At 53.0% G+C, this 26705-nt stretch overlaps 1 protein-coding gene across 1 annotated transcript in view; it reads left to right on the top strand.

Moving 5' to 3' along the window:
- Positions 1-26705, top strand: part of CFAP251 (cilia and flagella associated protein 251) — a gene marked incomplete at both ends in the record, with an annotated part of 49016 nt that overhangs the window by 2231 nt on the left and 20080 nt on the right. Inside the window, 12 exons of the mRNA XM_084253180.1 lie at positions 3677-3817; positions 5570-5679; positions 8934-9045; positions 9247-9327; positions 11908-11985; positions 12948-12998; positions 14965-15179; positions 17237-17431; positions 18434-18684; positions 18945-19096; positions 20154-20327; positions 23780-23964. Of these exons, the coding sequence (XP_084109306.1) occupies positions 3677-3817; positions 5570-5679; positions 8934-9045; positions 9247-9327; positions 11908-11985; positions 12948-12998; positions 14965-15179; positions 17237-17431; positions 18434-18684; positions 18945-19096; positions 20154-20327; positions 23780-23964 (1745 nt within the window). The remainder of the gene's footprint in view (positions 1-3676; positions 3818-5569; positions 5680-8933; positions 9046-9246; positions 9328-11907; positions 11986-12947; positions 12999-14964; positions 15180-17236; positions 17432-18433; positions 18685-18944; positions 19097-20153; positions 20328-23779; positions 23965-26705) is intronic.

Raw genomic sequence — 26705 nt, 5'->3', positions numbered from 1 at the left:
GCTGGACGTGAGGCTGCATCTAGTCTGGCAGCGGCCCTGCAGGTAGGCCGTTCCCCGCGTGGTTTGTCACACAGGATGCTATTTTTAGTGGGAGACTCCTCCAGCTTGGAGAGTGGTCAGGGAAAGCTTCCTGGAGGAGGTGTGTGCAGAATTGACTGGAAGGCGACCTGCATCCTCTCCCGGTGGCGGAGCTCTGGGGTCCCTCCCTTTCCCCTCACTCCCCTTCCGCTCCAGGCTCTGCTCTCCTGCCTCTCTCTCTTTCTCACATTGCAATACTCCTCCCCCAGCCAGCAGCCCCTCCCTGTTCTACTTTGCCTACCTTCTTCTGTCTTAACCGGCTCCATCAGTACCTGTGCAGGTTCCTAAAACCACCCATTCCAAGCTGCAGCAGAAAACAAAAGGTCTGGAAATAGTGACTGCAGCTGCCCCAGGGCATCTGCCCGTGCTGCCGCTCATGGTGTTCCAGGGCCACCATCTGCGAGGAAGAAAAATATTATTTACCCAGAGAAGGAAAGGGAGGGGCTTTTCCTTCTTCCTCCTGCTACTTTCTGAAAACTGATTCCTAAGATTCATTTCCTTTTTTTCTTTTTCTTTATTTATGCACACAAGAACTGGGGTACAGGCCAGAGGTACAGGGGTGAGAGGATCCACCAGAGACAAAGCGGGGAGCAGAACAGGCAGACTGGTTGAAATCCACTGCTGAGGGGAGCGGCGGGGAGTCAGGAGAGGTCTGCCGCGCCATGTGGGTAGCTCCCTGGCTGGGGATCGAACTCATAGTGCAGTGGCTGGCAATAGCTTGGTAGCTTGGTAGCGCTGTCTTTAACCCCTGTGCCACCAGGGAGGCCCCATCACCTCTTCCCTCTGTGGATGGATGCTTCTGGAAGGTTTGTAAGCAATTGAATGAGGTACTTAATGTAGTTCCTAACACACAGCGAGAACTTGATAAGTGTTAAGTAGATGGTGGTGATGATGGTGGTGATGATGGTGGTGATGATGGTGGTGCTGATGGTGATGGGAAATGCCTAGTGGGCAGTGCAGACACCCTACAGCCTCCTTTCTGGAAACTGGCCGAACTTGAGCAGCCAAGGTAAAGGCTCCAGCTTACCGCTGCTGTCTGCAGGAAAGCCTGATTCAGTCTTAGAGCCCATGGAGAGTTTGGGGTACCCTCCCAGCCTGGGGCTCCCTGCCAGACCAAACTTCCCTACATGACCGACCCCTTTGCAGATGGGTTTGGGTCATCTTCTCTCCTTCCCCCTCCCTCTTGCCTTTATTGTTTTCTCGTTTTGTTAACATGCGTAGGATTGCTTTATAAAATATTCAGACCGAGGCAGATCCCTCCTCATGTCCCCCAGGGCCCCGCTGATCCCATTTCCTTGAGGCGACTCCACAGCTGGTTTGGTGTAGCTGTGCAGCTTCCTAGATCCTTCTATGTACACGCACACGCCCTGCGTGCGCCGCACTCACACCCACAAATGTATGTAACCCCATGAACACACACATGTGAGTATATGTGTATAGATTTGTTTCACCAGTGAGATATCCTCTGCCTGTCTGCAAAATGTGTTTCCACCGAGCATGTCTTAGAGGGTTTTGTTACGTCAGTGCAAGCAGGTCCACTTCCTGTTCGCAGTCGCTGTCTCCCCGCGGATGGCCCTTACGTCCCTTCTCAATTCCTCCTCTCGCTGATGGGGCTGCACTGGCCGTGCTCCCCTCGCTCCCTGGGGGTCCACGGGCATCGTCCTTTTCCTTGGGGGCCCCGCCTTTTCCCAAAGGGCTGTCACGGCTCCCGTAGTAAATGGGCGCCACCGGGGCCCCACCTCCAGCCAAGAAGCAAGGTTGCTGGTTATGGAGGAGAAGGAAGCTGATGAGAGACACTGGAGACCGTGGAGCGGGGCTTTGACAGAAAAGCTTCTTCTCCACATCCCCAGGTTTTAGGAAACAAGTCGATATTAGGGGGTCCGCTCCACGGTCGTCAGCCTGAATGCAGACGCTGGTGCAAAACGCGGTGATGGGCGCCCCTGGGTCTCCGTCCCTGTGGGTGCTGCTTGAGGAGGGAGACCACGAGCCGGGGGGACGCCAGCCCAGGTCGGCCTTGGGGAGCTGCCTCCTGCAGTCAGGAGTCCACTGAGGAGACCTGGCTCTTTATAACTAATTTGTTAAATGGCAAAAGCAGTTTCCAGGATGAATGTATGCCTCTCCGGGGTGAGCAAGCTTCTAAGAGAAAAAATCTCACGTGGAAAAACCGGCTTTTAAGACCCAGCCAAATATGAAATCGTTCTGTTCCTAGAACTTGCAGCTTGAGACAATTAGGATTTTGAAATTCTACCCCTCACACCCGCACCGTGAGGCCTGCACATAAATATAAATTACAGGGCAGGAGCCGGCGGAAAGAGGAGAGCACGGGGAATGGAGAAGGTACGAGGGAAATCTGCCGCGTGGCCCGCTCGGTCTGTCTGGGGAGAAATACACGGCCGAGCCACTTCACCTCAGACGTGTTGTTCAAGGAGAAGAAAGGAGTCTCAGCAGCTGTTGTTTCTATACACCCACACCATTCACCGTCATCAGTAACTAACCCCTTCGCCGTCGCTTTAGACACCCTACGCTCTCGGCTGATCAGTCGTGAGTGAGACAGACCGGGGAGCAGAACAGCGGGATCTACGGAAATCCATTGCTGAGGGGAGCAGCGGGGAGACAGGAGAGGTCTGCCGTGCCCTGTGGGTCAGCTCCCTGCCCGGGGATTGAACTCGCTGCAGCTGTAGCGGTGACAGTGCTGAGGCTTAACCCCTACGCCACCAGCGAGCCCCCTGATACATTCTTATCAGCTGGAGTCTCAAGTCTACTTCAGAGCTTAGAGCTGGTCCCTTCTCCGTGCCTAAACGCAACTGGATTGCACAATGTGAAGCGCCCATCCGTCTCCAGGGCTGAGCGAGGCCCAGGTTCTGGGGAGTGGAAAAAGAGGACTTGATTTCCATTGACTCTTGAAGGTTTTCCTTTTGAATGGAGCTATGGTTCACCATAAAAGTCACCCTCTATTAAAAATTCCTGGTAAAAAATACACATGACAGAATTTTCCACGATACCATGTTTAGTCACTGTTCAGTGCATGCGCCTTACTGCGTCACCAGCCCCCTGAGCTCATCCTCTCCCTGAACTGAACTGCCCCCCCTCAGCTCCTGCACCCCACCACCTGCCCTCTGTCTTTATGACTGTCTCCACTTTGGGGGCCTCATGTAAGTGGGGTCGCCGATATCTGTCCTTGTCCTTGGATTCTTTCATTTAACATAATGTCCTCAAGGCTCATCCAGGTTGCTTCAGGATTCCCTTCCCTTTAGAGGCAGAATTATACTCCTGTGCCCATGAAGTGGTCACTCTCCATTCCGCCTCCCTCCAGTCCGGCCCCCACTCACTTGCTTTTGTCGCTCTGGAGCTGCCTGTTCTGGGTCTGCCTGTCCTGGGTCTGCCTGTGATGCACAGGTCATGAAGACGGGCCCAAACTCCGGCCTCTGCCTCTGAGCGGACGCTTTCGGGGTCATCCGTGATCTGTCCGCAGGCTCCCAGGACTTTCCGATGTGCTTTCTCCCTTGGGTCGGCGCGTGTGAAGCCCTCCTCCGGGCCCTGGCGTTCCAGCCCTGAACTCTGGCACCGTGGGGTCATCCGGCCCCCCTCTGCCTTCCAGACCATGACCTGGTGCTACGGCTGGAACAGCTCCCTGCCTGTTTACTACATTCGGAACCAAACCGAGAGGGTGATTCTGTACGCCTGCGGCCACACCGCCGTCATCTACAACGCCCTCAGGAACAGCCAGCACCACCTGCAGGTACTGGGGTCCCCTCCCGCCAGCGAGAGGCATCTTTGACTTGAAGGTGGGGCTCTGTTTGGATGCCAAAGGCTGCGCCCCGCCCCTGCCACTTTCCCCACTCTCCTTGAGGCGGGCAGATCCTGTCTTCAGAAACACAACCGGCTGCCCCTGGTCTCTCTGCTACTCAGAATCAGCTTCCAATGACAGTGGATATTAATTTAATAGCAACAGGAAGTGAACGCAGCTGTTTGGTTTTCTTTATTTTCTGTAAAAATGTACCCCGTCAAGCCCCGGGGTGGCTGTTCAGCGGGGATGCTGACTGAATCAACATTTAGGCCCAATTCCAGCTGGCAGAGGGCGCGGCCCTCCTGACTGCGCCCCGTTACACAGAAGAAGGAAGTGAGGCTCAGTGTAGTTTCGTTGACCTGCCCCAGCCTGCCTCAGAAAATGGGGAGCCCGGGCTTTAGATCCAGGTCTCCTGCCTTGGAAGTTGCCCCGGACCTCCTCAAGGCTCATCCCAACTTCCACCCCCCGCGTCACCTCCTCCAGGACCTACTCTCCTGCCCCCACCACTGGCTCCCCGCGATCCTGTCGCCCCAGCCTCTCACCTCCTTCCTGTAACTTATCCAAGTCATACCTTCCTGGCGTCCCACTTTCCATTAGCCTGGTCAGCGGCTCCTTGCTACCCCTGCGTACTCCAGTACGTCCCCCCTAGTCGATGGCTCGCCGGAAAACACCGCAAAGTACCCCCAAGAGCTCAGTCAGCGCTCAGCACTGTGCCAGGGACCCAAGATCGGTGCAACTGAAGGAGCTTGCTTTCTAGAAGTCCAGAAAGGCCCCTCCTGTCCCTTCCCAGCCAGCAGTGCCTCTGGGTGCTTAGCCACACCGCCCAGGGGAAGAGCTTTCCTGAGCAGGTGTGGGGCAGGAGTGTCGGGCCGCCCCATGGGAGCAGGGGGGCAGGCTGGGAAGGCCTCCACTGCTCGCTCCTTCCCTCCTGCCGCGAATATTTATCCTAACACTGCGTTTCAGATCTGTGGTCCTGAACACACAGATCTAGTCCCCCTCGTGGACTTTATAGTCTGGTCTTTGAGACACCGGCCAAGGTGAGAGGAGACTTGCTCTAGACGGGGTGGCCTGAAGGGCGAAGGTGAGGCACTGTCTGGGGGAACGTGTTCGACAGTGGGAGCCTGAGTGCAGGCCTCATGCCAGGCCCAAAAGAAGGGTGTGTCCGAGCAGAGTGAGCCCGGGGCAAGCTAGGAGGGAGCCAGGACTAGCCCACTGTCCTGGCAGGGGTCCTACCCCGTCTCACTCGAGTTTCCAGAAGATTCCGCTCTCTTGTGAGGAAAAGTTTGTGGGAGGTTAGGAGTGAAAGCAGAGACCTGTGTGGAGACCTTTATGTCAGAGCCATGCTTGATGTGGACACTTTCAGGGAGGTGAGGCTGGGGGCGGGGAGGCCCCGGACATTTGTTGTCCACCGGGGTCAGGGATCAAGCACGTGCCTCGACACCCCCCCCCCCAAAGCACTTTTCCTGTGGGGAAAGCGGCTTGGCCCTCAGGGGGAGAAAGCTGGAAACCGCTGGCCTAGAGCAACAATGGGCAAGGCTGGGGGGCAGGGGAGGGAATTTCCCGCCAGCGCCAGCGGAGCCTTGAAAGGGAGCTGCGTCCTCTGGAGTGTGGGGGCTGCTGTTCCTGCCAGTGCCAGGCCGGCTGCCCCCTAGATGTTTCAGAGCACCTTCGCCTTCGCCCCCCCCCCTCCCCCCGTTTCTGCAGGGCCACCCCAACGTGATCTCCTGCCTGTGCGTCAGCGAAGACCGGAGGTGGATAGCCACGGCCGACAAGGGGCCTGGATGCCTGGTCATCGTGTGGGACTCCTACACCGGGTAGGCCCCGCCGTCTCCCAACTCCCTCCTCCCAGTTCATGAGTGGCCGCCTGCCAGCAGAAGGTGCAGCCTGCGGGCCTGGGGAGGCTGGAGCCAGAGAAGTGTGCAGGGGGAGGGGCTGGGCTGCCAGGGAGGTTGTCCTGTCGCCTCAGGGCCGATGGGGTGACATCACCTTGTGGATTTTCCACTTACTATTCTTGGCTCTTTGAACCAGAAGCTTGGTTGGTCAGCGTGCCAGAGTGGATGGGGCTGAGGAAGGCCAACTCATGCGAACACAGCTCGCAGACGCTCAAAGGATAAGCCAAAGGCCAAATCCGGCGCTGTCAGGAGACGAGTCACTCTCACAGAGAGGCTTTCCCGTCTCTGGCCAGGCCACCTCTTTCTAGGCCGACTGATGGGCACCCCCACGTGTCCCTCCTGCCCCCCACTCTCCAGGCCTGTTTCAGGCCACCCATGCTCCCCCTTCTGCTGCTGGTTTCCCCGCAGTGGTTTTGGACGTGCTGAGGACAGGACACTTTCCAAAGCTGTTGTTTCTCCACAGCCACCCCCTGCTTCCAAGCCCTCCCCTCTGCTCAGAGCCCAACACAACCTCTTTTTATAAAATTATTAATAGATTTTTATTTTTAAGAACGGTTTTAGGTTTATAAAAAAACAAACAAAACAAATAATAAACAAATAAGAACAAAACAAGACCGTGGAGCTGGCCCGGAGGGTTCCCACATTCCTGCCCGTTTCCCTGTTATTTCCAGCTGGGCCTGGGGCGGTCCTTCGCTGCGCTGGTGAGCCGGCACATGAGCCAAGACCACGGTTCCTTCACGTTCCCATCATTTTTCCATGTAAAATTTAGATGCTGTTTCCCTACGAGCTCCTCTGGGCTGCGGCTGATTTTCAGTTTCTTGTTTTTGATGCCCTTGAAAGATCTGAGGGGGGCTGCCCAGGCATTTTGCAGGGTGTCCTGTCCCAGGATGTTTTTCTTGTGGAAAGGCCATCGTAAGCCTCGGCTCTCACTGTCCTGGGCGCCTTCCTGGCTGGCAGTTCTAGCCACACACCCCGAGCCCAGCGCAGGGCAGCTGGGAGCCTGGGGGCTCCCCCGTGCCTGCTGACTGACTCCACCCCCCGCCCCCCTCCTCTACAGTCAGGCTGGGCAGGGAGTCCCCGGGCAGCAGGGGCCTCACTCCTCATTGCCTTTCTTATCCTCAAGTCTGGCTCTGCCGGCCTCTTCTGACAGCACATCAGGCAAGGAGCTCAGGGCCTCTGTGGGCCAGAGAAGTGCTAGTTCAGGGGGCGCCCCCAGCCCACGCTGACTGCCGGGCCCCCAACATAGGTGACACAGGAAGTGAGAGGCAGTGACTGGGTGGGGGTGGGGGCCTGTGCAGCCGGTTCACTTTGCTGTGAGATTTTTATTTTAGAAACATATTGGCCTATAGTGGATCAAATCGAACTGCCAAGTCCTTGACCAAGCATTGTTTAACAAGGGCCGGGCTGGCAGGTCCACAGGTGCGCGTCCTCGTCAGTCTGGCTGCCGTAACAAAGTGCCAGACACTCGGTGGCTCAGAAACAACGGAAACTTATTTCTCACTTTCTGTGGTTGGAAGTCAGAGGCCACACCCTGGAAGGGTGAAGAGCAGAGGAAGCCAGCTCGCTCCGACTCCCAGGGCACCAGTCCCTCCGTGGGGCCTCCACCTCCTCTCATCCTCTCACCTCACAGGGGTCCCACTTCAAATACCCTCATCCTGGGGAGGGGGAGGGGGTCAACATAGCAATGGGGAAGGGGCACAGAGCTGCTTCACAATTCGCTTTTTTTTTTTAAAAAGATTTATTTATTTATTTATGCAAGCACTGGGTACAGTCAGAAGCGCAGGAGGGTGAGAGAATTCACCAGAGCCAGAGCAGGGAACAGAACAGGCAGACTGACGAAGTACACTGCTGAGGGGAGCAGCGGGCGGCAGGAGAGGTCTGCGCGCCATGTGGGACCCTCGCGGGTGGCCGGGGATCAAACTGGCGTTGCAGAGACTGCGGGCAGCTTCGCAGCCCAGCGCTCAACTGCTGCGCCACCAGGGGAGGCCCACAATTCGCTTTTTTCCCACAAAAATTTGGGTGATTTTCCCAGACCTGCCGTATCCTTTCTGGAGGTGGCATGTTTCATGAGGCGGTGATGTCATTCTGTTCTTTTTAGCAAGTCCCATGTTAATATTTGTGTCGTTTCCAGGTTTTATGTGGTGAAAGCTGAGCCACAACGAGCACAGGAGCATTTTATCTGTTTCCTCATTAGGTTATTCTTTGTCTAGGAAAAAGTGGTCAGCATGGATTGTTGGGCCAGAGTGCATTTCAAATGTTAACTGATGCGCCTGAGTAGCTGGCTGAGGTGGCCCATGCTGACCAGGGTCCTGTCCTGCTGTCGTCTCCCTATTTCCATCCTTCACACCCGGCCCAGGCCTGGCCCAGAGTCCACACTGAATAGTGGACGAGAGCTCAGGGCCTGGAGGACAACAAACAGCAGTGTGCTTGAGCTAGGTCGTTTTTATCGAGGCAAAATTCACACAGTACAAAATCAGCCATTTTAAAGGGTACGACTCAGCGGCAGCTAGCACATTCACTATGCTGTGTGACCACCACTTCCATCTAGTTCTAGAATATTCTTATCACCCCAAGTGGAAACCCTGTCCCCTCTGGCAGTCACTCCCCAGCCCTTTTGCCGGCCCAGAAAACACCAATCTGCCTTCTGAATGGCTGGATTTACCTGCTCTGGATGTTTCCTGGAAATGGAACCCATGGCTGTGGGGACTTTCCTGTCCCGCTTCTGCCCTCGCAGAACAGGTTTCAGCCCTTCATCGCTTTTTTTTTTTTTTTAAAGATTTATTTATTTATTTATTTATTTATACAAGCACTGGGTACAGTCAGAAGCACGGGAGGGTTAGAGAATTCACCAGAACCAGAGCGGGGAGCAGAACAGGCAGAAGGAGCAAAGTACATTGCTGAAGGGAGCAGCAGGCGTGGCAGGAGAGGTCTGCGTGCCATGTGGGACCCTCGCTGGTGGCCAGGGATCGAACTGGCGCTGCAGAGGCTACGGGCAGCTTCGCAACCCAGCGCTCAATCGCTGTGCCACTGGGGAGGCCCACCCTTCATCGCTTTTTGTGGCTGACGAACACTCCATCATATGAAGGGGCCACATTTTGTTACCCATGGTTGCTGGGTGTTTGAGGTGGGGCCAGGAAGTCGGCGGCCCGGCAAACGCACGCCCATCGTGTCCACAGCATCCCAGTGCATACGATATTCGACAGCTGCCCCGATGGTAATGGCATCAGGGCGATCGCCATCACGTACGACGCCAAGTACCTGGCAACCATCTCGGACGCTACGATCCAGGTGCGAGTCCTGGGGTGGCCCGGGCAGGTTGGCCATCCGTCCGTCCCCATGAGCGGCTCTGCTCAGGCCGCAGTGCCCACGATGGGCCCAGGGTGCCAGCCGTGGCGCAGCTCACGGGGCTTTGCTGGGCCTCCAGGTGACAGCGTGGCCACGGCATGCAGGCTCCTGCGCAGCCTCACCTTCTGGCTCTGTCCCTCACAGAAACTGTGCATCTGGAAGTGGACTTTAGCTGTGGACACGCCGTCATGCACCCTGGAGCTTCCAGAAGAGTATGGTCTCCAGGTGAGTTCAGTTTCAGCCTGAATGGTCGGCCGGAGAAGCCGGGCCAATAGACCTGCGTGACCCAGTGAGGGTTTTGTGTGGAGCAATAGAACTGTTTGAAAACACTTCCATTTACACGGTCTCCTGTTCCTTTGGATGATAACAGCTCGTTCCGCACCCCCCCCCACCACCTATTACGTGCCAGATTCTGCTGCGTTTCTCACATAATCTCTGCCAACCCACTGGGAAAGGGATGCGATTAAATTGTCATCGCCGAGGAATACTCTGCGGCTCTCATTCGTCCTCGCACCTTCATCTGTCACACATTGATCGAGTCCCTTCTATGTGCCAGGCACGGTGGAAAGCACACACCTGGACAGGGGCCAGCGCCCCAGCACAGGGCCGCATCAGAACACACCCTCTCTCTTCTCCCCCCCAACACGCCTCCTGTTCCCCAAGAACAGCTCCGTACAGCAGCTTTCAGAGCTGCGTCAACACAGTAGCCTCCAGCCGTGGGGGGGTGTGGGGCGCCTTCAATTGTGGCCAAAAAGCCCCTCTGGGATGCTGGTGGCGGGTGACTGGAGAGAGTGCCCGTGTGGCGCCGTCCCCCTCACAGTGTTCATGTAAGTTTGTCTTTGTTCATTTCTCTGAGCAGAGCTTCCTATTTTCTCCGTGTACAGGTCTCTTCGCCCCGGGGGTAAATTAATTCTGCAGTGGATTCTGGAGGCTGCTCTCGGAAGTGGAATTTCTCCCCTAGCTTCCTTTCTAGATTTTTCATGGCCAGTGTAGAGAACAGGAGCTGATTTTTGTGTGCTGGTTTCGTATCCTGCAACACTGCAGGAAACAGCGGCTGCTTACATTTAAAGTGATTAAAATTAACTTACAAATTTAGGATCTTCGTTTCATCAGCCACAGAGCAGGTCTCAGGATGTCACGTGGCCCTGCAACCTTTTCCCACAGCTTGGGCCCTAGGGCATTCTTTCCATCCTCACAGAAACGGCCGTTGGTTGGCGCTCAGGAGCACCCCCACTCCGATGACCTCCGCCCCCTGCCCGAGCAGGGGGCATGCAGGGAGAACCACCGCTGAACTGACTCATTTCACTTGGAATCCAGTCGGAGGCTTCCAGAGAGCGCGGCTCTGCTCTCCCCGGCTGTCTGCTTCATTTCTGGAGAGGATGGTTTCTCACTTTCTCCTCACACCTCCCACGGCCCTTCCTCCGGCTCTCTGCTGATGACCTCTCTCGGGTTTCATTGAGAAAAGGAAGCTGTCCTGCCACACTCCAGGCCCACAGCCGGCTTTTGGCTGCACCGCCTCGGCTCAGCACCGGGAGGCCCGGGCAGAGGCCCAGCCTCCCCTCCCCACCGCCCGCGGCTGCCCACCCTCCAGCAGTCGCTGCTCCCGCGGCGGCCACGGGCCCCGGGGTCTTCAGCAATCTCTGACCCCGCGACTCCCTCGCCCTGGCTGTCTGCCGCCCTTCCGGGGACTTCTGCAGGAGCCAGCCACGCCTGCCTCCCTGCTTCATGGCTCGCTGGCTTTTTATTTTTTTTTAGCAAGAGATAGTTGATCTGTTTATATTTTTATTGTTAAATAAGGCAGCCAGGCAGAAAGTACATTTTAAAGAAGGGAACAGAGTCGCCTGTGGACTTACTGCGGGGTCAGGAAACAGGACGTCATCTGCGCCCCAGCAGCCCCCCTCGCCGCCCTGCCCCAGCCCCAGCCCCTCCCTGGCTGCCTAGAGTTAGCTGCTGCCCCCAATTTCGTGCCATGCACCCCTCGCTTTTCTTTCTGTCTCCTCTGGAGACACACATCTCCCTCCACACTGTCTCCCTTCGTTTTTCTTGGTTCGGCCTGTCTGGAAGCGGCCGGTCACCTCGCTTGAGCGCCACTGGTGGCGGGTCTCGAGCTGGAATTCGCTCCTGGGCTCTGCCGCGTGGCTTTGCCTTGTTTGGACTCAGCCTGAGGCCGAGGCCGTGTAGTCCGCCCTGGGCTGGCGGCCCCCGGCCTCCTCAGGCTCCTGGCGCTTCTTCCTCCTCCTCAGGCTCTTGGGGGTAGCTCCCGCTGCCCATGGCGTGAGGGGGAGACGCTACCCCTCCCGCTGCAGGCCGCGTCTCCCCCGGACGCCCCGACATTCGTTGTCATCGCTTCGTCTCTGCACTTCACTTGCTCTCATTTCTCTCCTGTCCACAGGGCTGATTTTTTGGGACGGGAGCCGGGCGCTCCGGCCGCTCACCTTGGCGGGGAGCACAGCCTCTTCCAGGCTCTGCGCTCCTGCCAGGCTGTCCCGGGCCCTGTCAGATTTAGAGCAGCGCACACAGCGGCCTTTGTTGAAAAGGACAAAGAAGAGGTTATGGGGGACTGCTGGGCTCCTCGCGCTTGCTCCAGTTTTGCAGACCAGGAGGAGTTACAATCGATGAGACTGGGAGGGGAATGCTGCGAGTAATTTCAGCACTCAGGGTTTCAGCTCCGTTCCTATTGTTTGGCAAATGCCATGTCTTTGTTATTTTATATTCCCACTCAGATATTTATATCAGTTAAAAATATTATTCAGCCAGAGAGAAGCAGTAAATTTATCACAATACTTTCCATACTTTATATTGCAGAACTATCTCACTTTTAATCCAGCAAATAACAAAGAATTGGTGAGCAATAGTAAAACACAGGCGATATATTACATGTGGGTAAGTAGAACTATTTGTTTTATTTTATTTTTTTAAAAGATTTAATTTATGCATACAAGAGCTGGGGTACAGGCCAGGGGTGCAGGGTGGGAGAGGATCCACCAGAGACAGAGTGGGGAGCAGAACAGGCAGACTGACTGAACTACACTGCTGAGGGGAGCAGCGGGAGAGACAGGAGAGGTCTGCTGCCCTATGTGGGTAGCTCCCTGTCTGGCTGGGAATCAAACTCGTGCTGCAGAGGCCACGGGCAGCTTTATAAGTTACGTCTTAACCCTTGTGCCACCCGGGAGGTCCTATTTTGTTTCTTTTTAACATGGGTTCAAGTGTGCGTTCTTTCTCTGAGCACAGATGTTTTAGTCATATAACAATGAAAGTACCCGCTAGGAAGCAATAACAACATATTGAAATATTTTTATTTAAGTGTCCTGTTTATTTAGTCCCACTGAAAATTAGCCTATTAAATCAGAGGCAGATATTTTAAGTTTCATTCATTTTTAATTTTTTATTTTTTTAAAGATTTATTTGTATTTATTTATGCATACAAGAACTGGGGTGTAGGCATGAGATGCGGGGAGGGGTGGTGAGAGGATACACCAGAGTCAGAGTGGGGAACAGAACAGGCAGAATGAATGAAATACACTGCTGAGGGGAGCAGCGGGGAGACAGGAGAGGTCTGCCTCGCCATGTGGGTAGCTCCCTGGCTGAAGATCGAACTCATGCTGCAGTGGCTGGCGATAGCCTGATAGTGCTGAGACTTAATCCCTTGTGCCACCAGGGAGGCCCCCAGGGGTTGCTTTTCTTTCCAAATGTTCTAGACACTCCTGGAGCAGTAGGTTCTCTTACTAGTGGGGGTGGCAAAGCCCTCGCCCTCATGTGCATTTGTTTTTATTTTGTTGTTACGTAGCTTTTTGGCAAACCAGGTCTTTTCTTTAACTGTGATTATGTTTTCCTGTACTTACCAGAACGAAAAGAAAGGCATACTTTTCCACAGCGCTCCAGTTTTAACAGAAAAAGTGAGTATGCCCGGTGTGAGGTTACATGTCAGCTTCATGGGGAAGAGCTGTGTGCGTGCAGCCTGGGGGCCTGGAGTCGCTGTACAGGCCAAGATGCTCAGCTCTTGGGAAATAATTAGAAATTTGACTTAGGTCCTTTGCCCCATTGAACTGTCAGTTGAAAATAACGGACGTGCTGTTAAAAATCAAATCATGGAAAAGAAAGTTGACCACCAGGAGAAAAACAGGCAAGAAGGTGACTGTTGGAACGTATGAGTGCCAATGACAGCGTGAACGTGACTCTGGAGTGGCGTGAGGGAGTGTTTGAACACGAGGGGGTCCCTTTTAAGCTGCTTGGTTTTCAGGGTCACAACAAGCGATATTGGGGATTTTGATGGTAAGGAGCCAGGAGAAAAGTGGGTGCACGGCCCCGTGGGGGCCACCTCGCCTCGCTCATGGTGTCTGAAGTGGAGCCAGTTTTCTCTCCTGCCTCATTACCTTTATGCGAGTGACTCACGGGTCGCCTGCCCAGGCCAAGCGCCCTAGGATGGGTTTTCTGCTGGCTTTCTTCCCTGTTGGTGCGATTTATAGGGGTTTATGCTTTAAGAGCACTTGATCAAAGGGGGAGGAACAAAAAGATGAGACCCATGGACTGTACACAAGGCAAGATTGTTTCGTCTGCAGACTCTGTTTTCCGTAATTCAAAGTACTAAGGAATAAATGTGGTCGGTCCTGTCACGCGTGGCTGCGGCTGAAGCAGCCGGCCCCGCTCCTGCTCCTGGAGAGCAGAGGAGGTTCCTGCCACCCCTTCTCCGTGCGCAATTGTGACCCGGATGCTTGCTGCAGAACGTGCTTTGCTGAGGTCTGAAGACCACAGTGTGGGAGCAAGGCCTGCAGATACTTGGGGTCCCCTCTGTGGGGCGCCTCATGGCTCTCCCTGCCAAGGAACACTAGGCAACATCTCAGTGCCGCATTTGGGAGCCAATGTAAATGCCAAAACCACCAACAAAAAGCACCCCCAACGGGCAAATGACATGGCACTCAACAGCCCACGAGCAGGTGGCTTGTTCAGGATGCCAGGGCTGACATGGAGGGTGGCTCCCTCTGACCTCGCTGGGACGGGCAGTCAGGCAGGTCGGCCTTCTACCTCTCTGCACGACCTGCTCATGTCTCCAGAGGGTGTGAGTGTCCTGAGGACTGCTGTGGGCTGCACTTAAATTTTGCAAGTGGGCAGATCCACAAACTCAGAATCTCAGATGATGAGCATGGGCTGCAGTTTGAGAGTGTAATGGTGCCAACTTGATGCTGCAATTTTGCTGGCCTCTCTGCCTTCAACTCAGAAGAGGCAGGTAGACCCAGGGAGCTCCTCTGCCTACCTGGTGAACCAGGCAGCAGATCCCCTGGATCATATGCCAGGGGGCTTTTAACCCCCACCTAGTCATTCAACAAACATCCGCTGGACGGCTTCACTCACTGTTCCGGCTGCGTTCTCTACATCATCCCTGAGACTGTGTCTAAGGACGGTCTCACGCTGTGTTTCACATAGCGCAGGTTTGATGAGAGCCTCAGGCATTTCGAGGGACAGCCTTAACTTCTACTGATGGAAAATAATTTATGCTCCAAAGGCGACCAGAGCATGCTTTTGCTCACAACAGACACCAGCTCCTTGGCCAGCCCCTGAAACCTCAGTAGGAGAAGGGGAGCAGGTGCGAGCAGCCACTGCCCATGGCATCTCCTTTAAGCCGAGCACTTGACTAACGCAGCGCAGGGCCTCTCTCCACGTGCCCTCAGCGAACCTTCAGGGGTTCGGAGCTGCCCGGACCAAGACAATCCACAGGGCAGGGTTTTATAGTGACTTTTTTTTTAAAAAAAAACTTGATCTTTTTTCCTACTGTATTTCAGTGTGATGTCATGAGACACCATGTTGATAAATGTTTTTGTTTTGTAAGTATCACCAATGGCAACTCATCCCTGTCTTTTCAAACAGACCTTCAACAAGCTCGTGGGAAGATTCAGCCAATCGGTCTTTCATTTGAATCAAACACAAATACTCTCGGCCACCATGGAAGGGAAGCTGGTTGTCTGGGCCATCTACCGCCCCCCGCCCTCGGCCACCCCCGCCGCAGGCACCCCCAGCATCAAACCGTGTAAGCTGGTCCATTTGCAGAAAGAAGGTATCACCGTGCTGACCACAGTCGATAGGTAATTAACGCGAATAAAGTGTAGCTGCAGATGACGATGAAAGTGCCATAGCGCCTCTGGGCGCACACAGGTGTTTTGTAAGCGCACAGGCTGTTTCTAGCGAGCTGGAGACACCTCTGAGGAAAAGAACTCAGAGCTAGGGGTGGGGGTGCTTCTGTTTACGTTCTGATTTGTACTGAATGGCTCGGGTGTGTTTTGTTTTTCATCATTTGCTTGCGTGACTTAAAAAAATCCCTTTGTGTTGGTGAAACAGTCACTGGTATTTTCCTTCTGTGCTAATGAGACTTATTTTTCATCCTAAATTGGATATACGCTAAATTTTAGAAAATGGCATGAAGACCTATGGTGTTTTCTCGATTGCAAATAACATTTACCTGCTGTGAAAAGGTGAGGTCCAGCAAAGCTTTGGCAAGTCCACGAACTCTTGTTGGATGTGGAGAGGGGATCCTTCAAAGCCTCGGGTAGAAAGAAACTCAGGTTCCAGATGCACCCCTTCTTTTGAGCGATGCTGGGAGAGGGCCTTACTTAACTTTCTGGAAGTCCATTTTTCCTCACGTAAAACGGGCCTAACAGCGCTCTCCACCCCGGAGTGAGTAGATGAGGATTTAGTGAAACAGGGCTTGTGAAACTCCCGAAGCATGGTGACCCGAGACGAGCAGCCTGGGGGTCTTAGTAACAGCTTTTTGCTCAGTTCCTGGGATGCAACTTAGTCCCCGGTATGAATCTTGGTTCATGTGAGATCATGTGCCACCCTGAGGCAGACTGGACCTGGGGGGGGCCCATGGCTACTGATCCTTTCTTACTCCTTGGCATGCAACCACACGCCTCGCCTCTCGGTATGTAGCCACGTGACATCTGACCATGTACAGCTGCCGGTGCAAACCCACCCGGAACCTTGTAGAAACTAAGAGTGTATTGTAGGCCCCGACTTCCTACAGACTCTGCCTTGGGATGTGAATCCGCTGAGTCAGCACCGGTGCGTTAGACCTGCTTCTTGTTAGCATGGTGCCCATGTTTCCTCTGTGCCATATGACACTCTCAGCACGGTTCTAGGGAAGTAGCAGTCCTTACTAGCGTGTGAGGGAAGTTTGGGAAAGCAGCAGAGAACTTGCCTCAGGACGAGACGTTGGTTGACTGTGCTGTGCCGGTTGCTTTCCTGCTTCTAGAAGTGCAGGGAGCAGTGCGGCCCTAGAATGTGCTTGCAGAAGAAATGCAAATTGTCATCCTCACTCAGGGGTGGAAGAGACAGCAGTAGAGTAGCCATTGATGCATTGATGATGACATCAAGTTTTAATTAGTTGGTGCTTAGGACCCGGTGAGGACCTGGTTCTTCTCTCTTCAGGTTAAGTAAAACCCTCCCAGACCAGGGAGCCCAAGACCAAGGTCTCTGAAAATATTTGGCCGGCTTTGCCGTTTCTGTCCAGCAGAGGGCGGTGGGAGATGGTCTAGCCAGGACTGCCCGCCTGCCTGGCTGGTTAATTAGAGAGAGGATTCATCCACCACCTCCCCCAGGATTGGAATTATGTCAGGGTCTTTTTTTTTTTTTTTAATGCCTATTTGGGATGTATCAGGCGACTGGAAATAAAAGCCATTTTGTCACGTGGTTCTGCCTTTGGCTGTGATGACCAGCAGGGTTTTATGATCCTCTAACAGCACCGCCTTCCTGTAGAGTGACTTGTCCCCCACTGCCAGCCCGGGGGTTTTCGGGACTGAGCTGTCATCTGCAGCAAGGATGTCGATCACTGCCCAAGGCCACTGCAGGTGGCTGACCCTGGAGGGCAGTGTCAAGGAGGGCAGAGAGCCTGGGCCTTGTGTCCACGCCCGGATCCCCTGCATGGTCCTGCCCTGTGGCCCTGAGACGGTCTCTTGGGATAAGTGTATCCCATGCAAGACTTGGGATGTACTTACACGAAGCGATTACTCATTCCTTATCTGAAATTAAGTGGATTTTCACTGGCAAACCCAACCCCTTGGGCGAATTTCTTATCTCCTCTGAGGCTTGGCTTCGGTAGGACTTTCACTATTACCTAACAAGCGGGTGCTATTGTCCATTGCAGCTACATTGTCACTGGCGACATCAAGGGTACCATTAAGTTCTACGACCACACCCTGTCCATCGTTAACTGGTACAGCCAGTTCAAGCTGAGCCCCATCAAAACCCTGTCCTTTTCAAAGAGGCCTGCCAAGCCCCCCACTGAAAAGTCCAACTATCCTCCGGACTGCACTTTGAAAGGTGACCTTTTCATCATCAGGTAAGTGGTTAGTCGACCTGGCCCCTGCGCGGTTGAGAGGGGCTGATGTCTTCTTTCAGCCCGCGCCTGGGGCATGGAACAGGCAGCGCTGGCTCCCTAGCCAGCCCTGTACCTGGTTTTGCATGGAACTCCTTGGCTGTTCATAATGGCTATTTAATGATTTGGTTTAAATTAAACATTATTTCCACGTTAAGAATCTGGAGGGGGGCCTCCCCGGTGGCGCAGCGGTTGAGCGCTGGGTTGCGAAGCTGCCCGCAGCCTCTGCAGCGCCGCCGGTTCGATCCCTGGCTGCTCCCCAGCCACCGGAGGAGGGTCCCACATGGCGCGCAGACCTCTCCTGCCGCCCGCTGCTCCCCTCAGCAGTGTACTTCGGTCCTTCTACCTGCTCTGCTCCCCGCTCTGGCTCTGGTGAATTCTCTCGCCCTCCCGCGCTTCTGGCTGTACCCAGTGCTTGTATAAATAAATAAATCTTTAAAAAAAAAAAAAAAGAATCTGGAGGGGCAGGAGACAGCTGAGCCCTGAGCTCTCCCCTCTGCTGCAGCAGAATCCTCCCTAGGTAGCTGGGGCTCTTTCTCCCTGGCCCAGTCTGTCCCAGCCACTGCGGTTAAAGGCATTCGATAATTAATAGCCATAACATTTCGAGACTGAATTATCTGTGAGCCTGCTTAATTACCCTTGCAGTCTTTGCAGGCACATCTGTATGTGTGCACCAAACTCCATATTTGCATACACAAATGAATATTTGCATGCACAGATTAGCTAATTGTACAACTGACTGTCCATCTGCATACTTAATGACTCAATTTACATGTAGAAATGTGGGCTTTTTCACTTGCAAATGGAGGCTGTGGGGTATGGGTGGTATATTTTCGGAGACATTGGGTTAATAGTGTCAGTAAATGACAGACGACAGAGGCGGTTCGTGTGTGATTGCCAGCAGAGTAGCTGGCTCGCCCCCTTCCCTGCAGACGCTGACACCGCCGGGTCTCCCCTCGGCTCCAGGAACCTGATCATTGGGACGACGGATGCGACCGTGTACCACTTAACAGCAGATGGGTCCAAGCTGGAGAAGCTGTTTGTCGAGCCCAAGGATGCCATTTGTGCCATCTCCTGCCACCCGTATCAACCCTTCCTCGCCGTTGGGAGTTTCTGTGGCATGATCAAAGTGTGGGACTATGAAAAGAAAAAGTACCTTTTCAGCAGGGTGTTTGAGAGGAGGCTTGGCGTCCAGAGCCTGACCTACAACCCTGAAGGTATTTCCATTTGATGGGCCCATCTTGGTGCCCAGAGGGAAGCTGGCCAGCAGGCGCCGTGGTCCGGAAGTTTCCCTTCCCTGCCGTGCCCTCTGGGCCAGCACCAGCAGCCAGGGGGGCTTGCTCTCAGTGCCATTTCTTCTCCCGTCTTGTCGTGGTTGTGGCCGTGTCCACAGACCTAGAACAAGGCCGGGCAGACAGTGGAAGTTTCTCGAAGGAGAGCAGTCCTTTCCAGCCTTGTTCTTGGCTTGTGATTGCAGGCGCCCTTCTTGGGGTTGGCTTCACAGAGGGGACTGTTTCCATTCTCGATGCAATGTCCTTAGAAAACAGCATTCCAGAGCCTTTCAAATATTCCAGAACCAGCGTGACCCACATCAGCTTCTCCCATGACTCCCAGTACATGGCGACGGCTGTAAGTGTCCCGCGGATGGATGTCCAGGCTCAGTGACCTGGTCAGCCCTGGGGGGAGGCCTGCTCTGGACACGGGCCTTCCGCAGAGAAAGGGGATGAGGAAAATGCTCTGATGTTGTGCTGAGGGGTGTGCGACTCTGTGGCCCTACTAAGAGCCGCTGAATTGTAATTAGCTGGGCGGGTTGTGCGGCATGTGGATAAAGGCCCAAGAAAGCCGTGCTAAAAGGAGGAAGGACCAGGAGGTGAAAGGCTCCAGGCAAATGATGTCCGTAGACGCCTCCCCTCTCCTGCCTGCCAGTTCTGGGCTGAGCTGTCCCTCTGGCGGCTCCTGTCTCCGCGGGGGCTCGTTCTGTCCTCCCTGCTGCTTCCTGTCTCTCCGCAGACTCAGGCTGGTCTCACCTGCTCTCCCACCTGTTCTGCTCTCAGCCCTCTTGCTTTTATGGAGGAAAAAACCTCACACTTTTTAAATTTTATGTAGCAAGACAAAGAGACAGGAGGAGGATGAAGGTCAGCAGAGGCAGGGTTTAGGGCGTCAGCAGAGCAGGGGTGAGATGGGGACAGGAGAATAAGAAATACTTTCCCCCGACCCCGCACCTTTGAGCGCTGTCTGCTTCTAACCTTCGTTTTCTCATCTGTAAAATGGGTGCATTTTACCACCTTGGTAGACTGAGATTTCTTTTTGGGTAAATATTCTAAAAGCAAAATTAGCATCATGATGACTCTAAAGTCACAGAACTTTATTTTTTTTTTTAAAGATTTATTTATTTATTTATACATGCACGGGGTACAGTCAGAAGCGCGGGAGGGTGAGAGAATTCACCAGAGCCAGAGCAGGGAGCAGAACAGGCAGAAGGACCGAAGTACCTGCTGAGGGGAGCAGCGGGCGGCAGGAGAGGTCTGCGCGCCATGTGGGACCCTCCTCTGGTGGCCGGGGAGCAGCCGGGGATCGAACCAGCTGCGGCAGCTTCGCAACCCGGCGCTCAACCACTGCGCCACCGGGGAGGCCCAAGTCACAGAACTTTAAAAGGAACAACTGCTGCTCTTTGGCTCCTATTCAGGATGTAAGTTTCACTGTGGCCGTTTACAAGGTGGTGGTCAAAAAGGGACAGAGAGTCTGGGAGTATCTGGCAAGACTTTGTTCTCATCGCAAAAGCATCCGCAGCCTCCTGTTTGGGGTTCACCTGGACAGCAACGACTCCAGGCTGCTAAGCCTGGGGAGGGACAGACTGTTGGTAAGCTGCCCCGCAGCGGCCCCCCCCACTGTCCCCTGCTCCCCACCCCCACCCCTGCCTGGTCACCCGGACCGCATTTGTCCCATTCTTGTTAAATCCCGGGCCTCTGGCTTGGAACTGGACCCACGGTGTGTGAGTGTGTGTGTGAGTGTGTGAGAGTGTGTGTGTATGTGTGTGTGTTGGAAAAAATGAAATCACATAAATCTCCCTGAATGGGCATTTTGCTTTAACGTGGCTGTGACGCCGCATGGGGACTCACACCCGGAATGAGGAGGGTTCTGGGGGGCGGCAGAAACAGCAAGGGGAGGTGTTCCCGTCAGCACAGAAAACTCGGCCGCCCTCGCCTTTAGAGAGGTGGGCCTCACGGACCCTGTCTTTGTGTTTGGGGTCAGGGCCAGGCTGCTTCCGAGGGTGTGAGGGCAGGCGAGGGAGAGACAGTGGCCAGTGGGGTGGTACAGCCCGGTCTGGGTTCCCTGTCCGCCCGAACCTCCTCCCTCCCCTCCGCTTCCTTGCTCCATCCGTCCGCCCATCTACCCGTCCATGCATCCACCCACCCTGGTCTGTCAGCAAAACCTACCTGGGGGTGAAACTCAGCAGGCTGCTAAATTATGACGGTCAAGTGCTGAGCTTTTGACATGAGTGACGTGCTCCCCTTGAAGCGTTCCCAGCAAGCGGGTAAGTGAAGCCAGGACCATAACTGCAAGAGTTCAGGGTCTGGAGTCAGTTGGCCCCACACTGGAATTCCCACTCAGCCACTTCTTAGCTGTGTGACCTTGAGCAAACCGGTGAAACTCTCTGAGCATCTGTCTCCTCGTCTATAAAATAGGTGCAGCAACGCAATTTTCAGGTGCCTCATGAGGATTAAATGGGGTGTTTGTTTGTTTATTTGAAGTAACAGTGGTTTACAAAGCTGTGTATGTTTTGGGAGTACAAGTCCACCACCGACGTACCAACAGTCCAACGCCACAGCCCGCTGGGCCCCTCTACGTTTCCTCCCACCCTCCCACCCTCTCTGGAAGCTTCAGTTCTGCAGTCAGAATCCAACGAATTGTTTTGTTTGGTTTTATTTCCCTTGCTTTCTCTTACACGCCGCCCATGCGTGACATCATCTGGCATTTATCTTTCTCCTTCTGACTTATTAGCTTAGCATAATCCCCTCCAGTTCCATCCATATTATTGCAAATAGTAAAATTTCATCCTCTTTGTTAATTGCTGGGTAGTATTCCACGGCATGTGTGTGAATACCGCATCTTCACCCGCTCGTCTGTAGTTCGCCACTTCAGTTGCTTCCATGACTTGACGATTGTAAACAGTACTACGGTGAAAGGCAGGCGTGTGTATATCCTTCCGTATGGTGTTTCTGTATTCTTCTATAGACATTTAGGAGTGGAATTGCTGTCTTGTACGGTAGATCCACTCTTAATGTTTTGAGAAGCCTCCTACTGTTCTTGGCGGTGGGGGGCGGTGGGGGGCACTTACATTCCCACCGGCCTGTGCACAAGAACTCAATTTCTCCCACCCACATCAACTCTTGTTGTTTCTGGTCTTTTCATGGTAGGCCGTTCTCAGAGGCGGGAGGTGGTATCTCACTGCGGTTTTGATTTGCATTTCCCTGGTAATATGTGATGGTTTTTTCATGTGCCTGCTGGTCATCCATGCGTCTTCTTTGGTGAAATGTCCAATCAGATCTTTAATTGGGTTTTTGTTTTCTTGTTGTTGAGTTGTATGAATTTTTTTCTATTCCTTGGTTATTAGTCCCTTGTCAGCTGGATGATGTGCAAATAGTTTCCCCCACTCAGGAGGATATCTTTTTGTTTGATGATAGTTTCTTTCAGCATGTAATGGCCTTTGAGTTCGCTGTCTCTTTTTGCCTTTGCTCCCCTTGCAGTGGTACCCCAGTCCTCCCAAACATCCCTGAGATCCGTGTCATGGAGTGTATTGCCTATATTTTCTTCAATGTATTTTATGGTTTCATGTCTTACATCCAAGTCTTTAATCCATTTTGAATTAGTTTTTGTATGCAATGGGAGATGATAGCTTAGTTTCTTTCTTTTTGGCTGTCCAATTTTCCCAACACCATTTGCTAGAGAGACTTTTCTTTCTCCTTTGTATGCTCTTGGCTCCTTTGTTGTACGTTAACTTTCACTAAGTGTGGGTTTACTTCTGGGCTCTCAGTTCTAGTCCATTGATTTGTCCATCTCTTTTTATTCTAATACCATACAGTTATGATTACTGTAGCTTTGTAGTATAGTTTGAAATCAGGGCATGTACTATTTCCTTTATTCTTTTTTCTCAGGATTGCTTTGACTGTTCAGGGTTTTTTGTGATTCCGTACAAATTTCAGTAATGTTGATTTCCAGTAGTATGCTGTAGGAATTTTGATAGAGATTGAATTAAATTTGTATATTGTGTTGGGTAGGGTGGCCATTTTAACAATGTTAATTCTTCCAGTCCAGAGGCAGGGAATATATTTCCATGTGTGTCTACTATTTCTTTTAACAGTGTCTTACAGTTTTTATTGTACAGGTTTTTCTGTGCCACGGAAAGTTGTTAAGTTTATTTCCAGGTACTTCCCCCCCTCCTTTTTAAAAAAAATTTTTGCATAGAAGAACTGGGGTATGGGCCATAGGTGCAGGGGGTTGAGATGATTCACCAGAGGCAGAGTAGGGAGCAGAACAGGCAGATTTACTGAAATCCACTGCTGAGGGGAGCAGCAGGTGAGACAGGAGAGGTCTGCGGTGCCATATGTGGGTCAGCTCCCTGGTTGGGCATAGAACTCAAGCCTTAGCGGTGACAGGCTGATACTCAACCCTTAGGCCACCAGGGAGGCCCCTCTTTGTCTTCTATTTTATTGTTTGTATGTTAAATGCAACAGACTTTTTGTATATTGATTTTGTAGGCTGCCACTTTCCTGTGCTGACTGACTAAAAGTTTTTTCTCCCAATACATTTGGGTTTATCCCTATAACCTTATACTGTGCTGTTAGAATTTTTTCTCAGTAATGAAATAGCTTTTTAGTGGAGTCTTTGGGTTTTCTGTGTCTATTATGTCATCTGCAAATAGTAATGATTTTACTTCTTTTCTAATCTGGATTCCTTTGATTTCCTTGCCTTGCCTAATTGCTCTGGCTAGCACTTCTAATACTGTGTTGAATGACAGTGGTGAGAGAGGACAATGTTGTCTTATTCCTGATCTTCGAGGAGAAGCTTTCGGTTTTCCACCATTGACTCCCGTTAGCTGTCGATCTGGCACACTTGGCCTTAAATCGTGCGAGGATTTTTGAGCCCTGGGCTCCTTGCCTTGCTCATAATGAGAACTCCGTGATGGTGGTTTATTAGGGTTAGGGCCCAGACAAGTCTTTTCTTCGAAGGCTGGGTGTTGTCCCAAGAATAGCTGCTGACTGACGTCATTCAGCTCCATCCTCATTCGTGTCCATCTGGGCTCTCCTGCAGATCGAGTATAACCTTTCCAAGAGCTGCAAAGACCACCTGGAAGTCCTGGACATCCACCGAACCGACCAGGGCAACTACCCCACCTGCATGACCTGGTACCCTCCGCTCACCAAGGAGCTCTTCCTGCTCATTTGCAACAGCGGCTACAAAGTGAAACTTTTCAACTCTACCACCAAAATGTGCAGGTAAGCACCCGGACATTCCCACGAACTTGGAGCTGGGCGTGTGAATCAAGTCCAACTGAAGGGCCTGTGAGGACCTTGCTATCAGGCTGGTGTGGCTGGAAAGAGCAGTGAGGAACAGGAAATGAGCGCTTCCTCGACCCCGCCTGGGACAGGGAAAGCAGAACCTTCAGTAGAACTGGCTCGGGGCTTGAGGAAGATCAATTTTGGGAACTGTAAACTAGGTACAAAAAACAAAAGAGCAGACTTTTTTTTTAAAACAGTTCTTCCCAGAAGGGCACCAGGAAAAATGACTGAGAAATGTTGTGTTATCTGACAGGCACGGGAGAGAAATCCTGCACAATTGTTTATTTTTTTTTAAGATTTATTTTTATTTATTTATGCATAAATGAGCTGGGGTACAGGCCAGAGATGTGGAGGGTGAGAGGATTCACCAGAGACAGAGTGGGGAGCAGAACAGGCAGATCTTCTGAAACCCACTGCTGAGGGGAGCAGCGGAGAGACAGGAGAGGTCTGCTGCGCCATGTGGGTATCTCCCTGGCTGGGGATCGAACTCAGGCAGCAGCAGCTGGTGATACAGCTCCATAACGTTGAGACTTTAACTCCTGCACCAGGGGAGCCCCCATGAAGCATTTTTAAGTTATAGGAATAACAAAGCATTGAAACTGTTGTAGAGCAACCCCGATACAAAACGGCGTGCCTGACTGTGGGTCCTCACCCGCGCGCTTAAAAGGACTTATCAATGCTCTACTGCAGGCACACGTGAAAGGTTAATAAAAGGTTTATTTACAAGGGAAGGGGAAATGAGGAAATGTACAGCTCTGGGAGAAAAGTGGGAGACAAAGTTTTAAATGAGTCCTACCCGATCCGCCGATCAGGAATCCCAAAATGGCGCTCTCAGAGTTGGCCGCCAGCCAGGAGCGGTGAAGCCAGGAGGCGAGCGATCGCGAGCCAGAGAGCCCAAGGCCCACGTGTTTGGTTTTTTTATATCCAACCTGGCTGCCCAACTCCACCCTCAGGTCCCAGCCACCCTCCCTTGGTGGTGATGGGATTTGTCTTTCCCAGAGTCTTGATGGCTTTAGTCTGGAGTGGGGGTGGGGTCCACAAAGCCTGTATGGGATTAACTCAGGACATCACTTCCCCCTAACAAAACCACAATTTAACCGGGAAGGTACAGTTTCTTCATGACAAATCCAAAAGGATTTTGAAATGGGCTCATTAAAAGCATTGAAAATAACATGAAGGGACAACTCACAGGAGAAGGCCTGTAAACCTCTGAGCAGATGCTCACAGTAGAGCAGAGACGCAGAGAGGAGCAGAGATAACGGTGATGGGTCACCGGGCACTCCAGGCGTGTGAGGGGACAGACACCTTCCCCGGGACGGCGATGTGTGGGCAGCTTGCAGGAAGAGTGCTTTGTCACCCTCTCTTGCACTTATCATGCAGCCCCCAGATGTGCCCACACAGTATGCCAGGCCTAAGTAAAAGGATAGCTGGTTTGAAAATATTTTTCAAAAATGGAAACAAGCCAAGGGCCCGTTAATAGGGGATTAGTGAAATGATGGCTCATCCGGACTCTGAAAGCCAGTGCAGATTTTAGGAAAGAAAAGAGAGCAGCTGACCCCCTGCATGGAGATATTTCATGTATATCTGCGTGGATGTGGAACATCGCCAAGACAGAATATGAGATCATGTACATTGCCCAATAAACGCAAATATATTTTCATATAAAATTATATTCAGGGCCTCCCCTGGTGGTGCAGGCGGTTGAGCACCGCGCTGTGAAGCTGTCCACAGCCTATGCAGCGCTAGTTCGATCCCGGCTGGCCAGCGAGGGTCCCACATGGCGAGCAGACCTCTCCTGTCTCGCCCGCTGTTCCCCTCAGCAGTGTATTTCTTCAGTCTGCCTGTTCTGCTCCCCACTCTGTCTCCGGTGACTCCTCTCACCCTCCCGCAAATATGGCCTGTACCCCGGTTCTTGTATAAATAAATAAATAAATCCTTAATTAAAAAAAGAAAAGAAGAAAGCTGTTGTGGGTCTCTGAAGGTGGAGGCCTCCAGCAGCCAACCTCAAAGAAAAAATAAAATTATATTCACATAACTTATGTTTTCACCTAAAGCCATTGCATATAGATTAGAGTATATGCAAAGGGATTCTCCAGTCATATCCCTACTCCTGGTGACTGAGGATGAAGGCGCCACCCCATAGCACTATGGGTGGGCTTTCTGCTTCATGTTAAATAAGAACACAAAGTGGCGAGGGCCCTGCAGTCAGAGGCCCCGACTCTCCTGGGAGACCCGGCTCTGGCCTTCCGGTCACGTCTGCTCCCCTCCCCTCCTCCCCCACCCATCAGATTCCTCATCAGCACCGCAGAGTGAGTCCAAGAAGCCTGACCCCGCAGGCACGGGCCCGTGACCCTGGTTCCCAGAGCATTCTGGGGACGTCAGCCTGTACTTTGCCTGGAATCCAAAAGACTCGTCTAGTTCTTGGCCCACCATTGGGGTTGGGGTGTTTTCTTACATCCTGCCAACATGTGTCACTTTCCCTGCAGCATCTTTCTTGCCCCAGGTTGGGGTGCGCACACACACACGTTGGGGCACGTCCCCCTCCACCGGCTGTCCAGGGCGAGTGGCAGAGCCGGGGCCTGGGGGCGCTCGCTCTCCCAGTCAGTTCCCGGGGCACCTGGTGCAGGTGCTGCCCCCAGATGCCGTGAGCCGAGCGCGCTGGAGATAGTCCCCCCACA

This window comes from Talpa europaea, assembly GCF_964194135.1.
Source record: "Talpa europaea genome assembly, chromosome: 14".
NCBI lineage: Eukaryota > Metazoa > Chordata > Mammalia > Eulipotyphla > Talpidae > Talpa > Talpa europaea.
Note: the sequence above shows the minus strand (reverse complement) of the source record. Positions and strands in the feature narration are given on the sequence as shown.